This window comes from Mus caroli, unplaced genomic scaffold, assembly GCF_978045245.1.
Source record: "Mus caroli unplaced genomic scaffold, Mus_caroli_1 scaffold_14, whole genome shotgun sequence".
NCBI classification, from domain to species: domain Eukaryota; kingdom Metazoa; phylum Chordata; class Mammalia; order Rodentia; family Muridae; genus Mus; species Mus caroli.
This window is the reverse complement of record NW_028227269.1, coordinates 63351461-63375725: the sequence shown is the minus strand read 5'-3', so window position 1 is coordinate 63375725 and position 24265 is coordinate 63351461. Positions and strand designations below refer to the sequence as shown.

The following is a 24265-nucleotide window of genomic DNA, read 5'->3' as shown; positions in this document are numbered from 1 at the left end:
CTACTCTGTACAGCAGTCATATTGAATTGACAGCTATAATAAATTCAATGGAAACACCCATCAATTTATCCTTAGTATCATTTGCAGGAAAATGAACATACCTGGAGATCATCATCATAAACAATGACATATGTTCAATGTAGAGGATATACTTGTATAAAAATGTCTTTATATAAACCCTATGCTAGGTACAATGAATATATCACAATAAAAATTATTATTAAAATACATTACTTTAGAAAGTATTACTTCAGACTAGGTAGGCAGTGGTGACACCTGCTTTTAATCCCAGCACCAGAAGGCAGAGGCAGGTGAATCTCTATGAATTCAAGGACATCTTGGTCTACAGAGGAAGTTCTAGGACAACCAGGACTACAAAGAAAAACCCTGGCTCCAAAAACAAAACAAAACAACAATAACAAAAAGGAAGAAGGAAATAGAGTTAGTTTACTTAAAGATATTTTACCAGCAAGCTTTTCTGTCATATCTTGTTTTGCTTTTCCATTTAGAAACTGAGCTTTTGTGCAAAATGGCTGTAGAAGCAAGTAATTGTCTAAAATAAAATAAAAAAAAAAAGAACAAGAATCATGTCTAAGAACGAGATCTCAATAATTCTGAATAACAGCAATAATAGGAAAAACAATCTCAACACTGCAGATGTAATAACTGAAGAAGCCCACATACTTAAGCCCTACTTATAGTTTTCTGTAACAGGTAAAGATGAAACAAAAATATCCATAAGACACTGAAGAAGCTACTGCAGGGCATCTGGACATCTTAGTTTCAAATGATGGTGGCTTTATAATAAAACAAGAAAATTGTTTTTATGGAGAAGTTTTTACATTTAATGATATTTTTAGAAAAGTATTTTTTTTATTATAACTACATCATTTCTCCCTTCACTTTTCTCCTTCCAAACTCACATTTCAAAAGATTCACAAGAAGTTATAAAGATAGGACTGACAAGCCTTTTGCACTGAAAGGTTACATCTCATATAATTATAGGAAAATATCAAGTCAGGTAGTATGGTGCACTCAGGAGGCAGAGGCAGTCGGGAGTTCAGAGCCAGCACAGTCTACAGAGTAAATTCCAGGACAGCCAAAAAACCCTGTCTCAAGGTTAAAAAAAAAAAAAATAGAGGTTCATGCAACAATTAAGTTACAGAAATCCACTTTACTGACATGCATAGATCATCCTTTCAAAATGATTCTAAAGTTTTATTACATTATAATGCCATAACATAATTTCCATGTTATGCCCCAAAAGCATGTAATATTTTATATTTAAATCTATAATCCATTTTAATCTCATGAATATGAGGTTAAAAAAACAAGCATCCAATGAAAAAGATAATCAATTTAAATATTTCATCACTTAAGTAATTTATGAAAAAGTTTCAGATACACTATTAAATGCTATTAAATGAAAAATATTACTTATTTCAACATATAAAAATACATGGGTTCAGAAAGCATGAAAGTGACATCAAAAAAATTTGAGTACCAATTTAGGATTCCTTACCTACATGTTGACTCAGTGCATGAACAACATTTGTGGCTGCAGCATAGATGCCTGGATTCTTGGAATTCAGGTTGTTATCCACAATTGCAGGAATCAGCATATTGATTATAGGAGACAAGTTGTCTCTAAGTAAAGGAATCATTTTGTGCATTGTTTCTAGAGCCACCAGATTCACTTTGCTGTTAGAATCATGAAGTCGAGACTTAAAAGCATCAAAGATCTGGAAATAAACTGGTAAATTACTTAAAGTATAACAATGCTTATCCTATTGTATTATCCTTTTGCCATTTCATTTCTGCTTTACTCTCTCTTTGTACACACACACAATTTAAACTGAACTTAGATAACAGAAACTTCAATTTGTTAAATTTAAATTTTACAGGTAGTAAATATGTAGTCTAAAAGCTGTATTAAGGAATGAAGGCTACAAATGCGGCTTGATGGCTTCATGGTGAACATGAAATGTGCTGTTAGCTAGAAGATGCAGTTCAACCTCATGCTAAGAACTTGGGGAAATTTTCTTTATCTTCATTCAGAACAGAAGATGAAAAAATTTTACTATAGATACTTTATATAACTTTAGTTTAAGTTGTTAGGACAACTAGATGGAATGTCACCTCCCACCCCTGAACTACAGGAAGATCAGAGCAAGGGCCTCATGCTTCCATCACTACACTGGATCTCTAGTGCCTACGTCTTCCAGTAATTTAGTTTTCCAGGCTGCTCTTGACGTCAGCACGAAGACTGCAGGCATGCTCCATATGCTACCTTATGTGATGCTGAGGATCTAATCTTTGTGTGTTTTAGGCAAGCACTCTACATCCACAGCCTTCTCAGAATAACGTTTTATGTTTTTGTTTTTTTGTTTTTTTGTTTTTAAGATTTCTTTATTATATATAAGTACACTGTAGCTGTCTTCAGACACTCCAGAAGAGGGAGTCAGATCTCATTACGGATGGTTGTGAGCCACCATGTGGTTGCTGGGATTTGAACGCTGGACCTTCAGGAGAGCAGTCGGGTGCTCTTACCCTCTGAGCCATCTCGCCAGCCCCACGTTTTATGTTTTAATACAATACTTCAACAATTATTCCTTTCCTTTAGATTCCTTAACTTTCATAATCTCAACACACAATAGAGTTGATGTTAAGGAAGCTTTACATCAGGTCAGGAAATCAAGGAGCTACTCTATGAAGCTAAGGCCATTAACTAATCATCCCTTATACTTACTTATTTTTAAGTTTTCATGTTAAAAATGATTTAATAGAGAGATTTACTTTTATTAACAGACACTAGAAACCTACTCATTGGAATGCGAAGTAATTATGGCATGTTTATCAAGTTTAATGTACTTATGGCAACTCAAAATGGAATTTAATTAATAAATTACTAACAGGATTAACTCAATTAAGTTCTAGTAAACAGCCTTTAATCCCAGCACTTGGGAGGCGAATTTCTCAGTTCCAGAGTGAGCTCCAGGACAGTCAGGTCTATACAGAGAAACCCTGCCCTGTTTCGAAAAAAAACTAAAAGAAAAAAAAAAAAATTCTAGTAAAAAGAAATAACCTGTATTCTCACACTACAATGTTTTATTTCTATGTCCTTTGTTTATATAAAACAAAAATTATATAAATATATAAAGTAGGATAAAGTATATATCCTATTTTTGTATACAGATTTCTAAAACACATATAAAGTTTTAATGTCTGTAATGAAGCCATATTGAGTTTCTCTTTTCTTTCTTTTTTTTTTTAAAGATTTATTTATTTATTTTTTATTATATGTAAGTACACTGTAGCTGTCTTCAGACGCACCAGAAGAGGAAATCAGATCTCATTACGGATGGTTGTGAGCCAACATGTGGTTGCTGGGATTTGAACTTCGGACCTTCGGAAGAGCAGTTGGGTGCTCTTACCCACTGAGCCATCTCACCAGCCTCCCATATTGAGTTTCTTAAATTGTCATTTTTTAGAGTATGTACTGAGTCTCTCAACATATATCTACTGAATCCAGGCTGAGAACTCTCAAAATACTAGTAGCTTAACGATATGTGGGATGTTTCAGAGAAACACTGACTGTCTTTTAAGACTTATTTTTATTTCTGTGTATGTGTGTTCCTGGGTGTGTGCATGTAACCAGGTTCCCTCAAAAGAACTGGAGTTTCAGGCAGCTGCCAGAGTGGGCACTGGGAAGCCTCTCAGGTCCTTTAGAACAAATGCTCTGAACTGCAGAGCTGTCTCCTCCCTCTCCCTCTCTTCCTCTCTGTCTCCCCATCCCCCCTCTCCTCCCTCTCCCTCCCCCCCCCCTCTTTTTTTCTTGTTTCTGAGACAGCGTTTTTCCATGTAGCCCTGACTGACTGCCCTGGATCTCACTCTGTAGACCAGGTTGGCCTCGAACTCAGAAATCCGCCTGCCTCTGCCTCCCAAGTGCTGGGACTAAAGGCATGCGCCACCACTGCCCGATATCAAGCTTATTTTTAACACTTTTAAATAACATATGTAAAGCTCCATGGTTTGGGATAATTTGCTACACAATTTTTTTTATTGGCTATAGATTACAAATGAAAAGTAATCTTGAAGGGCCATGATGCCAAGGCCAAGGACCGGAATTTGATCCTTCAGATCTTGTGTGAAAGGAGTGAACTACTTCCTAAAAGCTGTCCTCTGAATTCCACATATGGGTAGAACTCATGTACACACATGTGCACACATGTACACATACACACACACACACCACAATGCCTAACAAAGTTAACTCAGGTCCTTACCTTCACAATGTTGCCTACAACAAGCTCCTGATTGTTTTCAGTGTCTGATAAAAGTTGCTTAATCCCATTAATACGATCACGAAAGTCCTTTGCATTTAATAACCCTGTTATGACTTTAATATACTCAGCACTTTCTAAGGAATTGCGAGGAGCTGATTTTCTGGGGACTTCTCGAACTTCAGTTACTTCCCTAAAATGAAAGATATATTTCATTTTTACTTCCCTACAAACCCAAATTAAAAATTTTTATTACAAATTCAATTTTTATTTCTAAGAAATTCTATAGCCCACCTGCATTGGGAACGCCAATGGTTTACTAGAAAGACTCACAAAGTCAGCATAGTTTTACTAATGGCTGAGATTTATAAACAGATAGATACCAATCAAAATCTGCAGAGGGAAAGGCACATGGATCTAAGTCTAAAGAACACTAGACACAAGTTTTGTTGTTGTTCTTTTGTTTGTCTGATTGATTTAGGTTTTTTTGAGACAGAATCCCACTACATGGTTCCTTCCAGGCTTGGAAACTGTAGACAAGACTGGTCTCAAAATCACAGAAATCTACTTTGCCTCTGCCATCCCAGTGATGGGATTAAAAATGTGTGTCACTATGTCTGCCTAGGTGCAAGCTTTTAAGGGACCTGTAACAGCAGCCCTGCACAGAACATCATGTGAGATATAGTCTAACAAGAAGATTATTAAAGATAAAGACTCTTCCCTGAATTTTTATGGTGTCTGCCCAGAATGTGACAAAATTACAGACACCTTGAAGGAAAGCAGCTCTTCTTTATGTTGTTTTATATGTTGGACAATCTATGCATAATCAACAAGCTTACAAATTAGAGAATAGTGCACTGCTCTTCAAAGCCTATTTTCTTTTGTTTTTTTGACATTTAATATTTTATTGTATACCATTTATCTGTGACAAGCTGTGATATTTCTAATTCATAGCATATTGCATGCTACTTATCATTATTAGTTATATTTTACCTAAATGTACAATTGCACACAAATGCAGATGGAAATATTTTGATTTATATTCAGTAATTAAAATCATTTTATAGTCTGTAACAGATACTAAACAGCTTGGCATAAAATTAGCAATTGCTTCAGTACTGTTGGGTGTACTATTTGTATACAGAATGAAAAAAATATGGAACGCTTCACGAATTTGCGTGTCATCCTTGCGCAGGGGCCATGCTAATCTTCTCTGTATCGTTCCAATTTTAGTATATGTGCTGCCGAAGCGAGCACCAAATCCTATTTTCTAATGCTAGTTAAGGACTAACTTTGCAGGCAAAATTAAGAACAGCATTTTTTTCCCCAATCAATTTACTTATCTTGCCGATGTTGCTATTATTATTATTATTTTTTTTTATTTGAGAGAGGGTCCTTCTAAATTAGCCCTGGCAATCTTCCACTTCAAAAAGATCCTCCTGCCTCTACCTTCCTAGTGAGCGCTGGGATTAAAGATGTGTACCATCAAACCTGGCCAAGATTAATAGTTTTAAACTGGATGTGGTAATATATACATCTTTAATGCCAGAACTCAAGAGGCAGAGGCAGATGGATCTCAGTGAGTCTGGGGATAGTAAGGCCTTCATAGAAAGACCCTGTGTAGAATGAGCAAACAAATAAGTAAGAAGAGTAACAAAGGGAGACACTGGATGTCAACTCGGGCCTCTGAATGTACATGTAAAAGAGGACACACACACACACCACACCCCAAAATCTTTAAAGCACAGAATGTGAAGCCATGATATCTGAAAGGCCCCTTTCTAGGTCATCTATCAACTCATTTAGACCACAGTTGAGCATGGCTCATAGACTCAATTTCATAGCATCCTTTTGATGCATGAATACAAATACTTGTCCTTACTTAAGAATCACTAACTGACCAACTGGTATTGGGTAACAAGGAAGGGGGACTTCATCTTAGTTTCTCAATGCTCTAGTTTCAAGTAGAAATAGAAGTTAACACCCATAAATCCCTTGGGTCCTACCTCCCTCTAATCTGCTACATACAGTTGTTTTGTATATAAGCAAAGATCACAAATGATGCACGTAAGGTATTTGCCATGGCTTATATCTTATTTAGTCTTAAACCCCTATCAGGTAGCAGGATCAAGACAGGTAAAACAATATGGTTCACTGCCAAAACTACTCACTTATATCTTACCTAATAACTTCACTAACCTGCTATGGTTAGTGACCCCTCCCTTCTAATCTGAGACACCTTCCCTCTAAACTCTGTAAGTGTAAGGAAACTTTCTGTGGGTTGAGACTGTGAGTGGCTAACATTATTAAAAGACATTTCTTTCCTTTTAGTAGATGTGTGTGTACATACAATGCATGTGCACACAATGTTTGTGAATGTAGGCCCTTACCTGCCTTGGAACTCACACAGAGTGTAGACTTTCAATTCGATATTAAATCTATACTGAAGTATATAAATAATCCATCTATCTATCTATCTATCTATCTATCTATCTATCTATCCATCTATCTAAACTATTTTGCTTGCTGGTTTTATGTCAACTTGACACAGAAGCTATAGCCATCTGAGTAAAGAGAACCTCAGTTGAAGACTTCCTTCCATAAGGTTGGACTGTAGGCATTTTTCTTAATGATATGGGAGGTCCAAGGCCATTGTGGGTGGTGTCATCCTTGGGCTGGTAGTCCTGGGTTCTATAAAAAAGCAGGGAAGTAAGCCACGAGGAGCAAGCCAGTATGGAGCACTCTGTCATGGCTTCTTTATCAGCTCCTGCCTCCAGGTTCCTACCCTGTTTGAGTTCATGTCCTGACTTCCTTCGATGATGAACAACAATGTGGAAGCTTAAGCCAAATAAACCCTTTCCTCCCAAAGTTATTTTGAGCATGGTGTTTTATAACTAGGACACCTATGTACCTATTCATAAGCATTCTTTAAATACATTAAAAATATATCAAACAGGGGCCTTCAAGATTTTATAACATGTTTAGGTAATTTAACAACCATAACATGTTGATAATACAATTTAAAAACTCTATTAAGCTATCATTATGACCTTTGTGGTATGATTTTTGAATTATAAGAATTTAAGCTTGTGCAGAGGCAGGAGGATTTCTGAGTTCGAGGCCAGCCTTGTTTGCAGAGTAAGTTCCAGGACAGCCAGGGTTACACAGAGAAACCCTGTCTAGGAAAAAAAAAAAAAAAAAGAAAAAAACCAAAAAAGAATTTAAGGTTGAGGACCTGAGTTCAATCACTGGGACTCATACAGTAAAAATAAGAACTGACTCTTAGGAATTGTCTGCTGACTTCCACATGCTCACTGTGGCACATGCTTCCCCTTCCAAAGACAAGCACACACACAAAATAAACAATGTTATTTAAATTTGATTTTAGAAACTATGTAACAGGCATCCAACACATATAGAGCAGAGGACTGCAGGGGTTTGTGTTCATTCAAGATGATGTACCTAACCCTCAAGAGACTGGAGGTCCCAGGGAGTTTAGAGGTCAGGTGGGGTGGGGGTTGGGACATCCATGTGGAGACAGAGGGGTGGGAAGGAGGTATGGGATGTGGAACAGTCAGAGGAGGGTGGATGGGTGGGGAATAAAATATGGAGTGTAAAAAATTAATTAATTAAAAAATCAATGTAGCCGGGCGTGGTGGTTCACACCTTTAATCCCAGCACTTGGGAGGCAGAGGCAGGCGGATTTCTGAGTTCAAGGCCAGCCTGATCTACAGAGTGAGTTCCAGGACAGCCAGGGCTATACAGAGAAACCCTGTCTCAAAAAACCAAACCAAACCAAAACAAAACACCAAACCAATGTAACAGAAAGGTCATAATGATAGTTTGAAAGATTTTAAAACTTCTATTATTAGTATATAATGATTGTTTAATAGTTTAAAATTGTGCATACAGTAATACTTAAAAACTCAACAATACTAATTTTTTAGTTGGCATTATAGATAAATAGTTAAATATGCTAAAAACAGTTTTGTTTAAAAATGTTCTTTCCTACTGAGGTCATTAGAGCATCCAGTTGAGATAATGAGGGTCATTTCCCAAACAATGTGAACCATCAGATTATGTTACCTCTCAGAAGAACTGAAAGCATCTCGAGAAACAGATGACGATCTTGTGTTCCCAACACTGCCAGTATGAGATCGCCTTCCTTTTGCTGATGGTGTGTCTAGAGGTATCTCTCCCAAGCCCTGTAAGTCAATGGGAGACATCTTAAAACTAGCATTGGAATAGCTTACAAATTGACTCCTCTAAACAGCTTTGATAAAGCACAGTAGCTGTAGGATGGAGCCTGGAAGAGAGCTCAGTGGGTAAAAGCACATGCCTGACTCCAATTCCTGAAACTCACACAAAAGCTGAGTTGAGGGCAGAACCAATTCTACAAAGTTGTTCTCTAACCTTGACATACTCACCATGATATGCTCACAACTACACACACACACACACACACACACACACACACACGCTATAACAAATTAAACATTTTTCTATTTATTGTACTTGAAATAACTCACAAACACAATCAACTTCATTTTAGTCATTTCTTTGCATGGCTATTTTAGTAAGTTCTATATGATCAAGTTCTCTATGAAACAGTCAATATTAAGAGGCAGAAAAATTGGTCTAAAATGCTTGTTACTATATTTATTTGTATAACCCTTTATAATTGAGTCCTTAGCCCAAGTGACACGAACTTACAATATAAAAATTGTACACTAAGAACATTAAAATGTACCTTTTAATATTTTACTACTATCCTCATTTTATAAAAATAAACATTGGGAGTTATAGAAATGCACTGTTGTGCTGACTACTATGTGGTCAGAATTGTAACCCCAGTCTTACAGTTCTAACATAACAAACATAAGCCTACCATATTTAAGGTTTTATTCTAGCTTGGAGATTTAAAAAAAATTATTTTATATATACGATGAGTACACTGTCGCTGTCTTCTGACACACCAGAAGAGGGCATCGGATCTTATTACAGATGGTTGTGAGCCACTGTGTGGTTGCTAGTAATTGAACTCAGGACCTCTGGAAGAGCAGTTGGTGCTCTTAACCACTGAGCCAGCTCTCCAGCTGAGGTTTTCATCATTTACTACTAATTCTTCTTTTTTTTTTTCTTTAAGATTTACTTTAAAAATTATCTTCACTGTTATTTTATGTGTTTTTTCCTATCTGCATGTTTGTGCAGCACATGTTTGCCTGGTCCTAGTAATCCATAAGAAGTCATGGTCTTGTGGAATGTAAGTTACAGACAGTTTTAAGCCACCATGTAGGTGCTGGGAATTGAACCCACATCCTCTGGAAGAGTAGCCTGTGCTCTTAACCACTGAGGCATCTCTCCCATAATTCAAATCTTAATAAGCAATAGACATTTACTCTATAGGTCCAAGTGTACATACATCTACTTAGAGTTCAAGTGTAGTCCTATTTCAATATAGGGAACATAAAAGTAATCTAAAAAACAAATGTTTAATTGCTTATATTCTTTATCGTTAAGGAAAAAAAACATTGTACTCATTTTTACTTATTTCTTTATATATTAATTTATTACTTTATTTATTTGGAGGCTTTTTTGTTTTTGTTTTGAGACTGGGTATTATGTTGCCAAGGTTAAGCCAGCACTCAATATTTTAGGCGAGGATACCCTTTCTTCTGATTTCCCTGCCTCTACCTTTCAAATGCTGTGAATGCCTGGCTTATAAGCTTTGTTTTTAAAATTATTTTATATAACAAACTTGATTTACATACCTTTAGCCGTAAATTTTTAACGGATTCTTTAATATATGGCAAATCTTTAGATGGGATATACTTTTCAAGTAGTTTTTCAAAGTTAGGATGACCCATCATGAGGAAAAGCATTTTTCGACCATAATACCTATGGATTTGTGAGAAAGACATAAATAGTTTTGCATATATTAACAAATTCAGTTTCTGTCCTTGATGTACTTTGCCCAGTGGATGGGCCTATGGACAGCGAGACTGCTAACCCCTTAGGTAGATACATTACTGAAATTCAGATACACTGACTATTGAGAGAAAAGCATCCCCTTGCTCTCACATCTGCTCCCTTTTAAAGTCACTGCAGCTTAAATCTTTCAGCCATAAGTCAGATGGAAAGTACAAGGTTTGGCATTTCTTGATTGTGTGTGTGTGTGTGTGTGTGTGTATGTGTGTGTATATGCACAGCAGTCCATATTTAACCTTGCATTCTGCCAGATCAAGAGCTAAGGGAAGTGCATTCTCTCTGTCTTGGCATCCTCATGCATGGACCTTGCTGCTCCTCAACAGTGAAAAGGTCTGGCCTTTGTTAACCTTCTCTACACCCTGTCTTTCTGACCCCCTCTCTCCTTTTCTAACACAAACTTACTGGACTCCACTGTTCAAAATTCTATTCTTTGTTATTTAAGATACAAGTTTTAAAAATGAGCTCACTGTTAGATGACACAATTAAGGTTGATATGCTACTAAAGTGGGGGGAGAGTCTTCAAGCTAGGATTATGTTATATAAAACCAAGCCAACCCCTCTTATGGTAAAGAAGCCAGTGTCAGTCTAATAGTGGAACGTCACTCATCACAGAGGTGCATACTGGAGAAATCTTGGGACAGAGATCTTAGTAGCACAGTATTATTCCTAAAGGACGACTGGCCCTGAGACAAGTCAGTTACACTTTTGCTGACAGGTGTCAACATAGGAAACTATAAGACTCAAAAGACAAGTTCTTGTGAGAACAGAATGATCTTAGGACAATCTGTCAACCAGATCTCCTCAGTAATGAAACTGAAGAAAAGGACATGATAGCAGAGAACAGGGAGCTTTCCCCACAAATAGGATAGGGTCTACAACTATTCAGGTAAGTATACATGAAGAGCTGCAACTTCAACAGCAATTCAATCTTTTAGCCTGGAATATTAAGACAAAGAGGTCTGCCATAATGCTCAGGAATATGGGAAAGGCTGAAACAAACAAAAAAATCAAACAACTGACCTGACAGCCCAAGCACCGGTAAAACCCACAGACTGACTGTAAGCATTCTGTACTCCAGCTGCAGAGAACACAGGCTGGTTCTGTGGTGCAGCACTTTCCTAGTGTATTAGGTTCTAGGTCTGACCCCAGCACAAAACGGAGAAACATAAAACAAAAATGGGTGGGGCTAGTAAAAGATAAAGACACACACCACAGAACTACTAAGAAGTCTTCATTTCTCTCCCCATCCCCTTGAGCTCATTTTATTTTGTTCTGAAGCAGTCTTGCTGAACAGCCCAGGTTCCCCTTGAGCTTGACAGCATCCTGCCTGCTTCCTGAGCTTTAGAATTACAGTACTATTATGTCTGGCTCTCTTGGATTTTTCTGTTTGTTTGTGTTTGTTTTGTTTTGTTTTTTCAACACAAGGTTTCTCTGTGTAGCCCCAGATGTCCTGGTACTCACTCTGAAGACCATGCTGGCCGCCAATTCAGAGATCTGCCTGGCTCTGCCTTCTGAATGCTGAGATCAAAGGCATGTGCCACTACCACTGGGCTTATGAACTTTTTATATGGTTCCCCTAATCTGTCTTACTCAAATTCCTGGAATTTGTATGAGGGATGGGCCTTGTGGATGGGCCTCATCTAATCAAACTGTCCTTAGAACTAGAAAGCTTTCTGTGGTACCGACGAAACAGGAGGTCAGAGAGATTCTACATGGGGGGAAATCAAGTGATTTATTTTTAAAGGGCCTCTAAAAATAGCCTAATTCTGCCATTGACTTTATTTTAACCGCATGGAACACTAAGCAGGGGACTCAGTTGGGTCATGCTAGACTTCTCAAGTAAAGAAAGTAGCCTTACACTGCTACATTTGTGCTGATTTCATACATAATAATAGAAAATGCATTTACTATCAAAATTAGCTTTTGGTATAAGGAACCCTACAAGATTAACTCTAGATATGAAAAACAGACATCTTTGTCTTAAAAGGTCAAAACATTTTTGGTTCTTTTTTTTTAAATTTTTTCCAAGACAGGGTTTCTCTGTATAGCCCTGGCTGTCCTGGAACTCACTTTGTAGACCAGGCCGGCCTTGAACTCAGAAATCCGCCTGCCTCTGCCTCTCAAGTACTGGGATTAAAGGCCTGAACCACCACGCCCGGCTACATTTTAGATTCTTTAACTTTCTCGAACAAAGGATGTTCTTTTCACTTTTTAAATTAACTTAAAAAACAACAACAACAACAACAAAAAACCCAAATAAAAAAAAAAAACAAAAAACAAAACAAAAATCCCAGGGTCTTTTTATATAGTCCTGGCTGACCTAGAATTCACTGTGTAGACTAGGCTGACCATCTAGAGATCCATCTGCCTCTGCCACCTGCGTGCCAGGATAAAGGTATGCACCACCACTTCCTAAACCTATTTATTTTCCCCATAATTAGATGGCTTATCATGTCCATCCTTCCCTAAACTTACAAAACTGACTAACAAAGACTAAATAACTTACTGAAGGGCAATAGTGATAGAGAAAAGGAACGTAACCTAGGTTTCTGAATAAATAAAACTTTTCTGTTTATGCTGGAAAACTATTCTGGTGCACTCTATATGAAGCAGCATCTATATCATATTTTGTAAAGATATTCTCCTTCTGATTAAAGTGACTAATCTAAGGCGATGGGTTTAATAAAGAGCTGACAGCCTATAGCAGGGCAGGAGAGACTAGGTGGAACACCCAGGAAAAAATAGGAACTCTGGGAAACAGTCAGATTTGGGAGAGTCTCCAGCCAGACTTGGGAGAAAGTTGGACATAAGAAACTGAGGAGAGGTCAGGAGCCATATGGCAGAACACAGATTAAAATAAACAGGTTAATTTAAGTTTAGAGCTAGTTGGGAACAAGCATAAACAAGTATTCATATTAATAAAAGGTCTCTGTGTCTTTGAGCTGGAGACTCAGAGAGAGTCCGGCACCACTATATGTACCATGCTATAAATATTAGCTAGCCTTCTCTTGCTGATTGTTATTAACCTTCCTAGACTGGTTCAAGTAATATTCATCAGAAATTTATAAAATATTGTAAGCATAAATACATTATTTTCTGTTGCTATTATGTGGTTAAACATTACTCCTATATTTGACATGTGTACCTCTTTGATTTTTATTTATTATATGAATACACTGTAGCTCTCTTCAGACACGGCAGAAGAGGGCATCAGATCTCATTACAGATGGTTGTGAGCTACCATGTGGTTGCTGGGATTTGAACTCAGGACCTTCGGAAGAGCTGTCAGTGCTCTTAACCGCTGAGCCAGCTCTCCAGCCCTCTAATTGCTTTAAACACATAATTTTTCCCAAAATTTTTGTGACTTTTGCCCACAATAAAGTTCTGCCACTTTTCTGCTCATTTTAGTCTTGTGTCATTCAATGACTTAAAATCTTACTAAGAATTATAAACTGGCATCTGTAAATTTGGAGAATTCATTATGTGTTTGTTCAGTATCACTTACACTTGGTAAATAGGACTCTCCCCCAGTATCAATCATTTTTCCATTCAGAAAAAAATGTTTCTTTCTTTTAAAAAATCTCCACCTTCTAAAGCCTTATTTCTAAATCTTTAGTGTGGGTAAGGGCACTGATCTTCCAAATGGGTGACTTGAATTCAAGAACCTACATGGTAGAAGGAGACTTAGCAAACTGGTCTTTCATATGCAAACCATGACATGTGTATTCCACGGCACATTTGTGTTCCTCTGTTCCCACACACAAAGTAAATAAATGTTAATTTTTAATTAAGGAAAAAAAAGACTTAGAAAATATTACCAGTTATTCACCTGGTTTCTTGTGAGCTGTCTTGAGCAAACTTAGCAGCAGCAGGCAATAAACGATCAGCCATATCCTTTGTTCCAGATGAAATTCGCTCTGGGTCCATACATTCTACTACATCTGCCAAGTGCTGGGCTGTACATCTTCTTACTGCAATGTGCAGATGGCTACAAGAGAACATGATTGAGTGAAACTAACTGGAGGCATGAACAATATTCTAAGAGTACACACCTCTCTTTCAGTGAGGTGTGCTTCCTACAAACATATAGATCTGAATTTTAATCTCATCAGCTGGTCTGCAAGTTTTATTTTTATGATTCACTTTGAGGCAGATTTCCACTATATTGTTCTGATTACTCAGTACTTTGTGTGGCAGGCCAGGCTACTTTCTATCTCAGACCTCTGCCTTCTGCCACCCATGGGCTGAAGAAAGCATGCAGCAGCACACCTAAATGATCAGTATCTGTTAATGGTGAGTTGTGCCTACTTCTATTTAAGGCTATTATGGAAAGGCTGGTAATTTGCAGTGCTGTTAACTGGTTCGGGTAGAGTAGAGCAGTGTTAGCTCTTCTCTTCTCCCTATTCATATTAGGGCTTGTTTACTGTGCCAGGAATGGTGCGTTTCCTCATATCCGTCTCGTCCTCTGACGAAATGTATTCTTTCCTGTGCTCACATGAATGATTTTTCTTTAGTGTACAGTATTCCTTGAGTGTTTTCCTCCATGCTAGTTTGCTTATCACGAATTGCCTGTTTGTGCATTCTGTTGAAAGTTCCTCATTTTTCCATCAGATTTAAAAGATAGCTTTATCTTGTATCATGGTTGGCAGCTATTTACTTTTTATGGCTTAAACTATACCATTCCATGTTTTCTGGGCTTTCTAGGTTAGCTGTAAGGGTTTTTGTGGTTGTTAAGTCATTTTTTAAAGTGTGTACGTCTATCTGAGTACATGTGTGTGGATGTGTATGCTATGGAAAGAGTGTGGAAGTCAGAGGACAACTCACGGCAATTGTTTGCATCTTGCAGCATGTAAGTCCTGAGGACCAACGCATGCATGGCGGCAGGCAGCTTTGCCAGCTGAGCCCTCTTACCAGACCCTTCATCATAGCTTTTCCTATTGTTTCTCTGCTTTACATTTTAAACAATGTTTTTATTACCATTCATTAATTAATACATAATAATGGGTTTTATTATGACTTTTTACATCTTGACTATGATTTGCCATGGAAAAGTTCTTTTCTGGTCAAGTCTATTGGACTTTGTAAATGCCTTTATGATTAAGTTGCATTTCCATTCCAGCCTCAGAGACAGCTTCTAGCCTATCATCTTACCGTAAATTCCCAATGTACCCAGAACTGAAGAACATGACTGACAATAGTTAAGCTTTACTTAGTTTCAGATCTTTGAACATACGTGATATTTTTAGAAAAACAATATTATGGTTCTTTTTATGCTTAACACAGGATTGTTTTCATGTAGAAAGTATTTGTGCAAAATCTGCTTTTCTCCTCACTATACACAGAGCACAATTTACTCTGGAGTTTGAGGGTATTTCCAGACTCCTTTGAGGATTACCTTTGTCCTCCATTGATGAGAGAAGTGACTGCACGTGCAGGAGTTACATTATTAACCATAGCTTTCAATGCCTTGTCAACATCTTCCCTTATGAAGGTATTCGATTCTCCAGCTTTGTGCAACAAAGCTCTTACTGCACTATCTAGTTCTTGATCCATGCTCTTTTTCAGGTATGTAAAAAGGTCACCTAAGCACACCACAGCAGCACGGGACACTCCAGAGCGTAAATTTTTCACCTAAAAAACAATTATTAAACAGGACTTTTCACCACGTGTTAGAAACTCAGCAATATCACTCTGGAATGTGTCTGTCTTTAGCATTAAAATATCATAAGATTACATGTTTGCTTGTATAGCTAAGGTCTCTCTCTATAGTCCAGGTTGTCCTGAAATTCTCTATGTCCTGAAACTCACCATGATGCATATAAACTCAGAGCTCAGATGAATTTACCTCCCCCTCTCCCCCAGTGCTGGGATTAAAGGCATGTACCACCATGCCTGGTTATGATTATGTGTTGTTATATATCCTAAAAATCAACATCAAATACCTTTTCAAATATTACAAATTAAGAATGCTCTACTTTATATACAAATACACTCAAATCAGGTTATGCAGAGTTGTCTAAACAATGTTAAAATCATGTATGTTAACTCCTAATTAATAAACAAGTCATAACTTATCGCAAAGCATTACCTCTTGAACTACTGCAAAGGTTGTTTCATGCAATTTTGTGTTCAACAGGTCGGAATGAAAAGCAGCTAAGCACCGGACAAAATTCAGTCCCTCCATCTTCTTCTCCCTATGGACACAAAAAGACAAAATAATCTTGAAATGGGATTTAATTAGAACAGAATTAGAAGAATTTCCAATGTCTTTTCTTTCTTTTCTTTTCTATTTTTCTCTTTTCATTTTTGGCAATGAGGAAATTATTTTCTTATTTATTATTTCTTTACTTTTTAAAAAAAATTATTTATTTATTACATGTAGCTGTCTCCCAACACACCTGAGTGTCAGATCTCATTACAGATGGTTGTGAGCCACCGTGTGGTTGCTGGAATTTGAACTCAGGACCTTCAGAAGAGCAGTCAGTGCTCTTAATCACTGAGCCATCTCTCTAGCCCCTATTATTTCTTTACTTACTAGTTAGTAGTCCCCAAAATCTCTCTATAAAAATTTTAACAGAAAAACCCACCATAACAGTCAAGCTAAGTTATTATTTCTCTCAGTAAAAGTGCCATCTTCTTTCTGGCGAGTAGGAGACAAATAACAAATCAAGTTAAGAAAAGCATTAAGAGGAAAAAGGAAGACAAAAGCTACTTGTTAGCTAACTGGTGAGGAAATGATTCAGAGCAGTGAACACTAACAGTGATTTCTATAGTTTGTATTTTCATCTTTCATTTTCAGACTTAAGGGGTTTGACAAAGGGTTGATACTAATAAAGGAGGTAGGGACTCCGCTGTTATTTAGGTGTAACATCATATTTGATGGTTTTCATTTCTATGTATAAAGAATGTAAAGTATGAAACAACTTTAATTGGTAACACTGCTGGCATCCATGGTGTGTGCACTTTGTGAGTATGGGCACATACCATGGCATGTATGTGGAGGTCAAAGGACAGCCACTGGAGTTCATTCTCTTTACCATGGCTTCTTGGATCCAACGCAAGCGGTCAGGCTTACAATGCTAGCAATTTTACCAGCCTAATTTTGTTGTTGTTTACTGTTGTTGTGGTGGTGATGGTCTTATTCTAGTCCTGCTGGCATGTGCATATGTATTATTTGTATGTGCGCACATGTGGATATGAGTGGAAAAGCCAAAGATCAACATTGGGTATCTTCCTCAATTCCTTTCTATGTGTCTACTTGATCTCAGAGGTTGCCAGTTCAGTTATCTAGCTGCTGTCTGGACTAGGGGTCTCAGGTACCTCTCTATCTATGACTTCTGAGCACTGGAATTGCTGGTGGGCAGTATGTGGGCTTGGGGATTCAAACTCTGACTCTCAGCCGGGCGTGGTGGCGCACGCCTTTAATCCCAGCACTCGGGAGGCAGAGGCAGGTGGATTTCTGAGTTCGAGGCCAGCCTGGTCTACAAAGTGAGTTCCAGGACAGCCAGGGCTATACAGAGAAACCCTGTCTCGGAAAAAAAAAAAAAAAAAAAAAAAAAAAAAAAAAAAAAAAAAAACACAAAACAAAACAAAACAAAAAAAAAAAACAAACTCTGACTCTCCTTTTTGCAGAGCAGGTACTTTATCCACTGAACCATTTCCTCAATCTATGTTTTCAGTTTTTATTAACTTTTTTCCTTTTATACATCTTCAGATTTTTTTTTGTTGTTGTTGTTTTTGTTTTTTTTTCGAGACAGGGTTTCTCTGTGTAGCCCTGGCTGTCCTGGAACTCACTCTGTAGACCAGGCTGGCCTCGAACTCATAAATCCACTTGCCTCTGCCTCCCAAGTGCTGGGATTAAAGGCGTGTGCCACCACGCCCAGCCTCAGATTTTTTTACTCTTTTCTTCTACCATGTCTAGTAATCAGTTAATCCCATTCACTATATCTGTCATCTCAAAAAGTAAAATTTCCATCTGTACATATTTTTGTTTTTTATAAATACTTTAAATCTTTAGCTTCACACACGGAATACAGTTATAATTATAGATATGTGTTTGTTAAATTTATTATGTGTCATTTTCATATTAATTAAAACTGTTTGTTTTATATCTTCTTAGACCTATATTTTCCTTCTGTGTTTTTTCAAGCTTTACAGCCCTAAGGCTCAGGGAGCACTGTGGAAGAGGGAATAAGACAAAATATCTGTATGAGCCAGAGGATCAAGAAGTTTGCTGAGTGATTATGTCTCACAGGAATGTCAGAAGCTGTACCCAGAAAGTATCACTGACATGAAACTTTCTAAACAGGAGCTGAAGAAAGGCAGCAAGAAGAGATAAGAACAGATATGTTAGGTCTCAGGCTCCCAGTCTGCCTAGAAGTCAGCTCAAGCTGAACTCTACTCATCCTATTTACTTCCCTGAGTTGCCTCCATGCACTTTCTCACTATGCTCTCTTGCGCTCTCTCTGCTCTTCCACGTCCTGAGTCCTGGCTATGTCCAGTCTGCTTTCTTTTCTCTCTGGGCTCTTTCAGATGCTTCTCGATCTTTACTCTCTCTTATCCACAATAAGAACCGTCTCCAAATAGAGTGGTTCTGTCAACAGTTTCCTTTACTGTGCTCCCTTGCAAACACTAAGGTGGATGGGGAAAAAGCCACGGAGTCCAGAAGAGGGTATCAGATACCATCAAGCTGTAGTTATAGATGACTGTGAGCCACCACATGTACACTGGGAATCATAATCAAGTGCTCTGCAATGGCAACAAGTGTTCTAAATCACTGAGCCATCTCCAGCCTTAGAGAGTGTCTTAGTCAGAGTTTCTATTCCTGCACAAACATCATGACCAAGAAGCAAGTTGGGGAGGAAAGGGTTTATTCAGCTTACACTTCCACATTGCTGTTCATCACCAAAGAAGTCAGGACTGGAACTCAAGCAAGTCAGGAAGCAGGAACTGATGCAGAGGTCATGGAGGGATGTTCCTTACTGGTTTGCTTCCCCTGGCTTGCTCAGCCTGCTCTCTTATAGAACCCAAGACTACCAGCCCAGAGATGGTCCCAACCCACAAGGGGCCTTTCCCCCTTGATCACTAATTGAGAAAATGCCTTACAGTTGGATCTCATGGAGTCATTTCCCCAACTGAAGCTCCTTTCTCTGTGATAACTCCAGCTGTGTCAAGTTGACACAAAACTGGCCAGTACAGAGAGTTTTAAATTCATATATTCTATGTAAAGACATATTCTATTGTCTTGTGGTTTTAAGAGGTAAGGGGACGACAAGGTAGCCCATGGTGCCTCAAACACGTTATACAGTAGACTCTGGCTGTGAACTTCCAACCTTCCTGATGCCACTTCCCAGATGCTCTGATTATAAGTGTATGCCATCTCTCGCTCTCTAATATACACCAGCAGAGTTGAGAACTCACAATAGAGACAAGACATCGGCCATCTAAAATATATACCCTCTGGTGATTTACAGAAAATAGTTGCCAAGGAAAGACCATCCCTGACATATAGAATGACTGTAGCTTTGAGAACACCAGAGGACTGAATTCTATAGTATTCTTAAAACAAAATAAAAGAATCAGAAAGCACTACAGCAGGAAGAGAACCAACAAGCTGATATTTCTAAGACAAAATGAATTTACTAAGACAAGACAACAACAACAAAAAAGATAGTGTAGATTTAACAAAATAGTGACTTTAGTTTTAGTGCATGAGTCCTAACTGAAAGACAATTAAAGAAGGTTAAGAAGTGAACAGGAGGTGAAACTGTAGAGATGATGAGTCACTTTTGTGAGAACGTTCAGTTTAAAGGGGAGAGGAAGAAATGGGCAAATGTATACAGCTTACTAAGATTTTAAATAGACATACATTATACCACACTTTATTTTTGTGTGTAACCAGTGAGTAACTCCCCAAGCTCAACGGCACAGTTGTTGTTGATGGACTTAGTCTGGCAGAGGAGGAGGAAGAGGAGGAGGAAGAGGAGGCTTGGAATTGGACTGCAAGATACTTGAGGAAATCCAGGAGAATAAGGGGGAAAAATGCCACCAGATGCTCCAGCTGAAACCCTGACAAGTATTTACAGAATTTGGGATGTTTTTCCCCAAGACAGGGTTTCACTGTCTTGACTTGGCCCAGCTGTCCTAGAACTCACTCTTGAGACCAGGCTGTCCTGGAACTCAGTGATCCACATGCTTCTGCCTGAGTGCTGGGATTAAAATCCTGATCCTGTAGTTGTTTCTAAAACTGCTTGTTATACATTATATTTCAAGTTAATTATGAGATATATACAGTCCAATATCAAAGGTTTAATATAACATAATGAAGCTAAACTATGCCCTTATGATATATAAGTTAAAACATAACTGCTAATACATCTGAGCCAGAGGTAGCTAGATTATTAATTTCAAGACACTCAGATGCCTAAGAACTAATCTTGAATGACACTATGAAGAGTATCAGGAAGGGTTGTTAACTTACCAGTCCTCATCGGCTAAAAGCCGTAAGGCTTCTGTAAGTGCTATCTCTGGTTTGGAAAATGGCCGTAGTTCTAATGAATCCATTATCTCTGGACTGTGAGTGACAGAAGATATTCGTTCTTTATATTGTGGAATGACTCCAGAAGATGATTCATCTAAAACAAAACATTAAATAAGGCAAGAACAAACCTTTACATAAAGGATACAAGCATATTCAATATAGGTGTTATATGAGTATTTTCTCATATAATATGCATAAGTTTATTATCTAAATAGACAAACCAAAACTTTGTAGTAAGTCTAATTCACATGTACTTAAAAGTTTATCTTTTATATTAATTTTTTTCCATAGAAAACAATAGCTGTATAAAGTACAAGTTACAGGAAAACACTGAAATATACCAATTAGAATATTTGAGTAAACAAGACTGACTATTTGAAGAACTAAAACTGACCCTGAACAATTGAGTTGCAACCCTAACAACATATACAGAGTAGTACACATTCACAATTATTAACATATTCAATGTAATAAAAATGTTTCTAACCCTGAACCACAGCCAACCTAGGATTTTTGTTGTTGTCGTTGTTTTGGGTTTGATTTTTTTAGGAGCTATTATAAATCTTGATACCAATCACGCTTGATCCATTATTTACTCTACACAGTGAGTTCATTAAAGCAGCCCTTCACAGAAACAGAGTTCTCACGCTGTCTTCAATGACTCTGAGGCCATACATGCATCTGTACCACACTGTGACTATGAGCAGCCTTCTCCAGGACTATCTACTCCAGCTTCTGTCCCCCTCCCAGAACAGAGCCATCTCCTGTTGGGGTGATTTTTGGTCTTGGGACTTGCTCTTAGGAGTCTGTCACTTTTCCACTCTGATGGATGCATGCTAAGAGGACAAAAGCTGTGTGACTGAGGCTGAGATATCTAAAAAACTATAGTTTTAAGAACAAAAGGAGAGGAATAGAGTCCAGGAAATAGTCAAACTCAGGGCTGAAATCAGCCAAACAGAAACAAAGAGAACTATATAAACTATCAACAAAATCAGGAGCTGGTTCTTTGAGAAAAGCAACAAGATAGATAAACCTTTAGCCAAACTAGCCAGAGGGCACAGAAACAATTTGTTCCAAATTAACAAAATCAGAAATGAAAATGGAGACATAACAACAGAAACAATAAATTCAAAAAATCACACGCCTTTAATCCCAGCACTTGGGAGCCAAAGGCAGGCGGATTTCTGAGTTCGAGGCCAGCCTGGTCTACAAAGTGAGCTCCAGGACAGCCAGGGCTATACAGAGAACCCTGTCTCGGGGAAAAAAAAAATCATCAAAAGCCTATACTCAACAAAACTGCAAAATCTAGATGAAACGGATTTCTAGACAGACACCAGGTACCAAAGTTAAATCAGGATCAGATAAACCATCTAAACAGTCCCAAAACCCCCAAGGAAATAGAAGCACTCATTAAATGTCTCCCTACAAAAAAAAAGCCCAGAACCAGATGGTTTAAGTGTGGAATTCTATCAGACCTTCAAAGAAGACCTAATACCAATCAATACTCCTCAAACTATTCCACAAAATAGAAACAGAAGGAACACTACCTAATTCATTCTATGAAGCCATAGTTATGCTGATACCTAAAGCACACAAGGACCCAACAAAAAAAGAGAACGTCAGACCAATTTTGCTCATTAATATTGACACAAAAATACTCTATAAAATTCTCACAAATTAGTTTTAAACTTCTCACAAATTAGTCCAAGAACACAGCAAAACCATCATTTACCACAACCAAGTAGGCTTTATCTCAGGAATGCAAGGTTGGTTCAAGAGGTTTGGGAGAGGGAACTTGTAGTGTTCATCTTCAGCAGAAAGACAGGACATCAAGTGGAGGCATGGAGTGGCCATCCCAGTCAAAAACTCTGACCCAGAATTGGTCCTATCTAAAATAACTGCAGGCCTGTCTTCTTGCTGGAGGTGGGCTCTATAAGTTCCCTCTTCCTACTGTTGGGCACTTCATCTAAGGTCCCTCCATTTGAGTCCTCAGAGTCTCTCACCTCCTAGGTTTCTGGTACATTCAAGGGAAGGTCACAAAAAGAGACCTATCGTGACTGCCCTTTGAAAGACTCAACAAGCAACTGAAAGAGTCACATGCAGATATTTGCACCCAATCAATGGACAGAAGCTGCTGACTCCTGTTTTTGAATTAGGGAAGGCTGAAAGAAACTGAGGAGGAGGGCGGCCCTGTAGGAGGACCACCAGTCTCAATCTGTACCCCGAGATTTCTCAAACACTGGACCACCAAATAGACAGCATACACCAGCTGATATGAGGCCCCCAGCACACATACAGTAGAGGAATGCCAGGTCTGTGTTCAATCAGAGATGATGCACCTAACCCTCAAGAGACTGGAGTCCCCAGGGAGTTTAGAGGTCACGTGGGGTGGGGGGTTGGGGACATCCACAAGGAGACAGGGGGTGGGGAGGAGGTATGGGGATGTAGAACAGTTGGAGGGTGTATGGGGGGGGGTAAAATATGGAGTGTAAAAAATAAATTAGTTAAAAAAAAAAAAAAAAAAAAGAACTGCAGGGACAAAAATGGAGAGAAGACTGAGGGAAAGGAGGTCCAGGACTAAATTGGGATCCAGCTCAAGGGGAGGCTAAAGGCCTGACACTACTATTGATGCTATGGTATGCTTAGAAACAGGAGTCTTACATGGCTGCCCTCTGAGAGGCCCAACAAGCAGGTGAAAGAGTCAAATGTAGAAACCTATGGACAGAAGCTGAAGACCTCTGGGGTTGAATTGGGAAAGGCTGGAAGAAGCTGAGGAGGGTGACCCCATAAGAAGACCAGCAGTCTCAACTAACCTGGACTCCTGCCCGAGATCTCTCAGACACTGAGTCAGCAACCAGGCAGCATACACCAGCTGACATGAGGCCGCCAACACATATACAGCAGCAGACTGCCTGGTCTGGCCTCAGTGAGAGAAGATGCACCTAACATTTGAGAGACTTGAAGCTCCAGGGAATGGGGAGGTCTGGTGGGGTGAGGGTGGGGATATCCTCTTGGAGATGGGGGTTGGGGGAGGGTGGGGAGTAATGGGATGAGGAATAGTTGGAGGGCGGACCAGGAGAAAGATAATGACTGAATTGTAAAAAAAAAAATTAAAGAATAATAACAAAAAAAGGGAAAAAGTTAATCAATGTGGTCTAATTTCTAAAAACTGTTTATATATATACTTACTTTACTACATAGCTATTAATTTAAAAAGAAAGACCATTGATCTTTATAGAGGCAATTATAACAATACAGACTTTATCTATTGACATATAATATTTTCATTAATTTATCCTTTGACAACTTTACACATGGATGTAAAATATTGTGTTAACACAATTCACCCACCCTCGGTTCTCCCCCTAACTACACTCTATTAATAAGTATATAATGAGTATTATAAATCTGAAGTCCGTGTGGAGCAATATGAAGGGTGCTTCTTCCATAATCA

The 24265-nt window shown here is 38.3% G+C and overlaps 1 protein-coding gene and 1 non-coding gene across 5 annotated transcripts in view; both read right to left on the bottom strand.

Moving 5' to 3' along the window:
• Togaram1 (TOG array regulator of axonemal microtubules 1) overlaps window positions 1-24265 on the bottom strand; it is a 59940-nt gene that overhangs the window by 1706 nt on the left and 33969 nt on the right. For all 4 annotated transcript variants that reach the window (XM_029484612.2, XM_029484613.2, XM_021179077.3 and 1 more), the window contains 9 exons: window positions 20752-20905; window positions 16360-16465; window positions 15667-15902; window positions 14101-14259; window positions 10055-10181; window positions 8370-8488; window positions 4287-4476; window positions 1523-1742; window positions 467-553 (listed from right to left, as the gene is read on the bottom strand). In XM_029484612.2, the coding sequence (XP_029340472.1) occupies window positions 467-553; window positions 1523-1742; window positions 4287-4476; window positions 8370-8488; window positions 10055-10181; window positions 14101-14259; window positions 15667-15902; window positions 16360-16465; window positions 20752-20905 (1398 nt within the window). The remainder of the gene's footprint in view (window positions 1-466; window positions 554-1522; window positions 1743-4286; window positions 4477-8369; window positions 8489-10054; window positions 10182-14100; window positions 14260-15666; window positions 15903-16359; window positions 16466-20751; window positions 20906-24265) is intronic.
• On the bottom strand, window positions 5434-5540 carry LOC115032897 (U6 spliceosomal RNA). Its single transcript, XR_003838545.1, has one exon. It is a non-coding gene; the product is annotated as a U6 spliceosomal RNA (small nuclear RNA).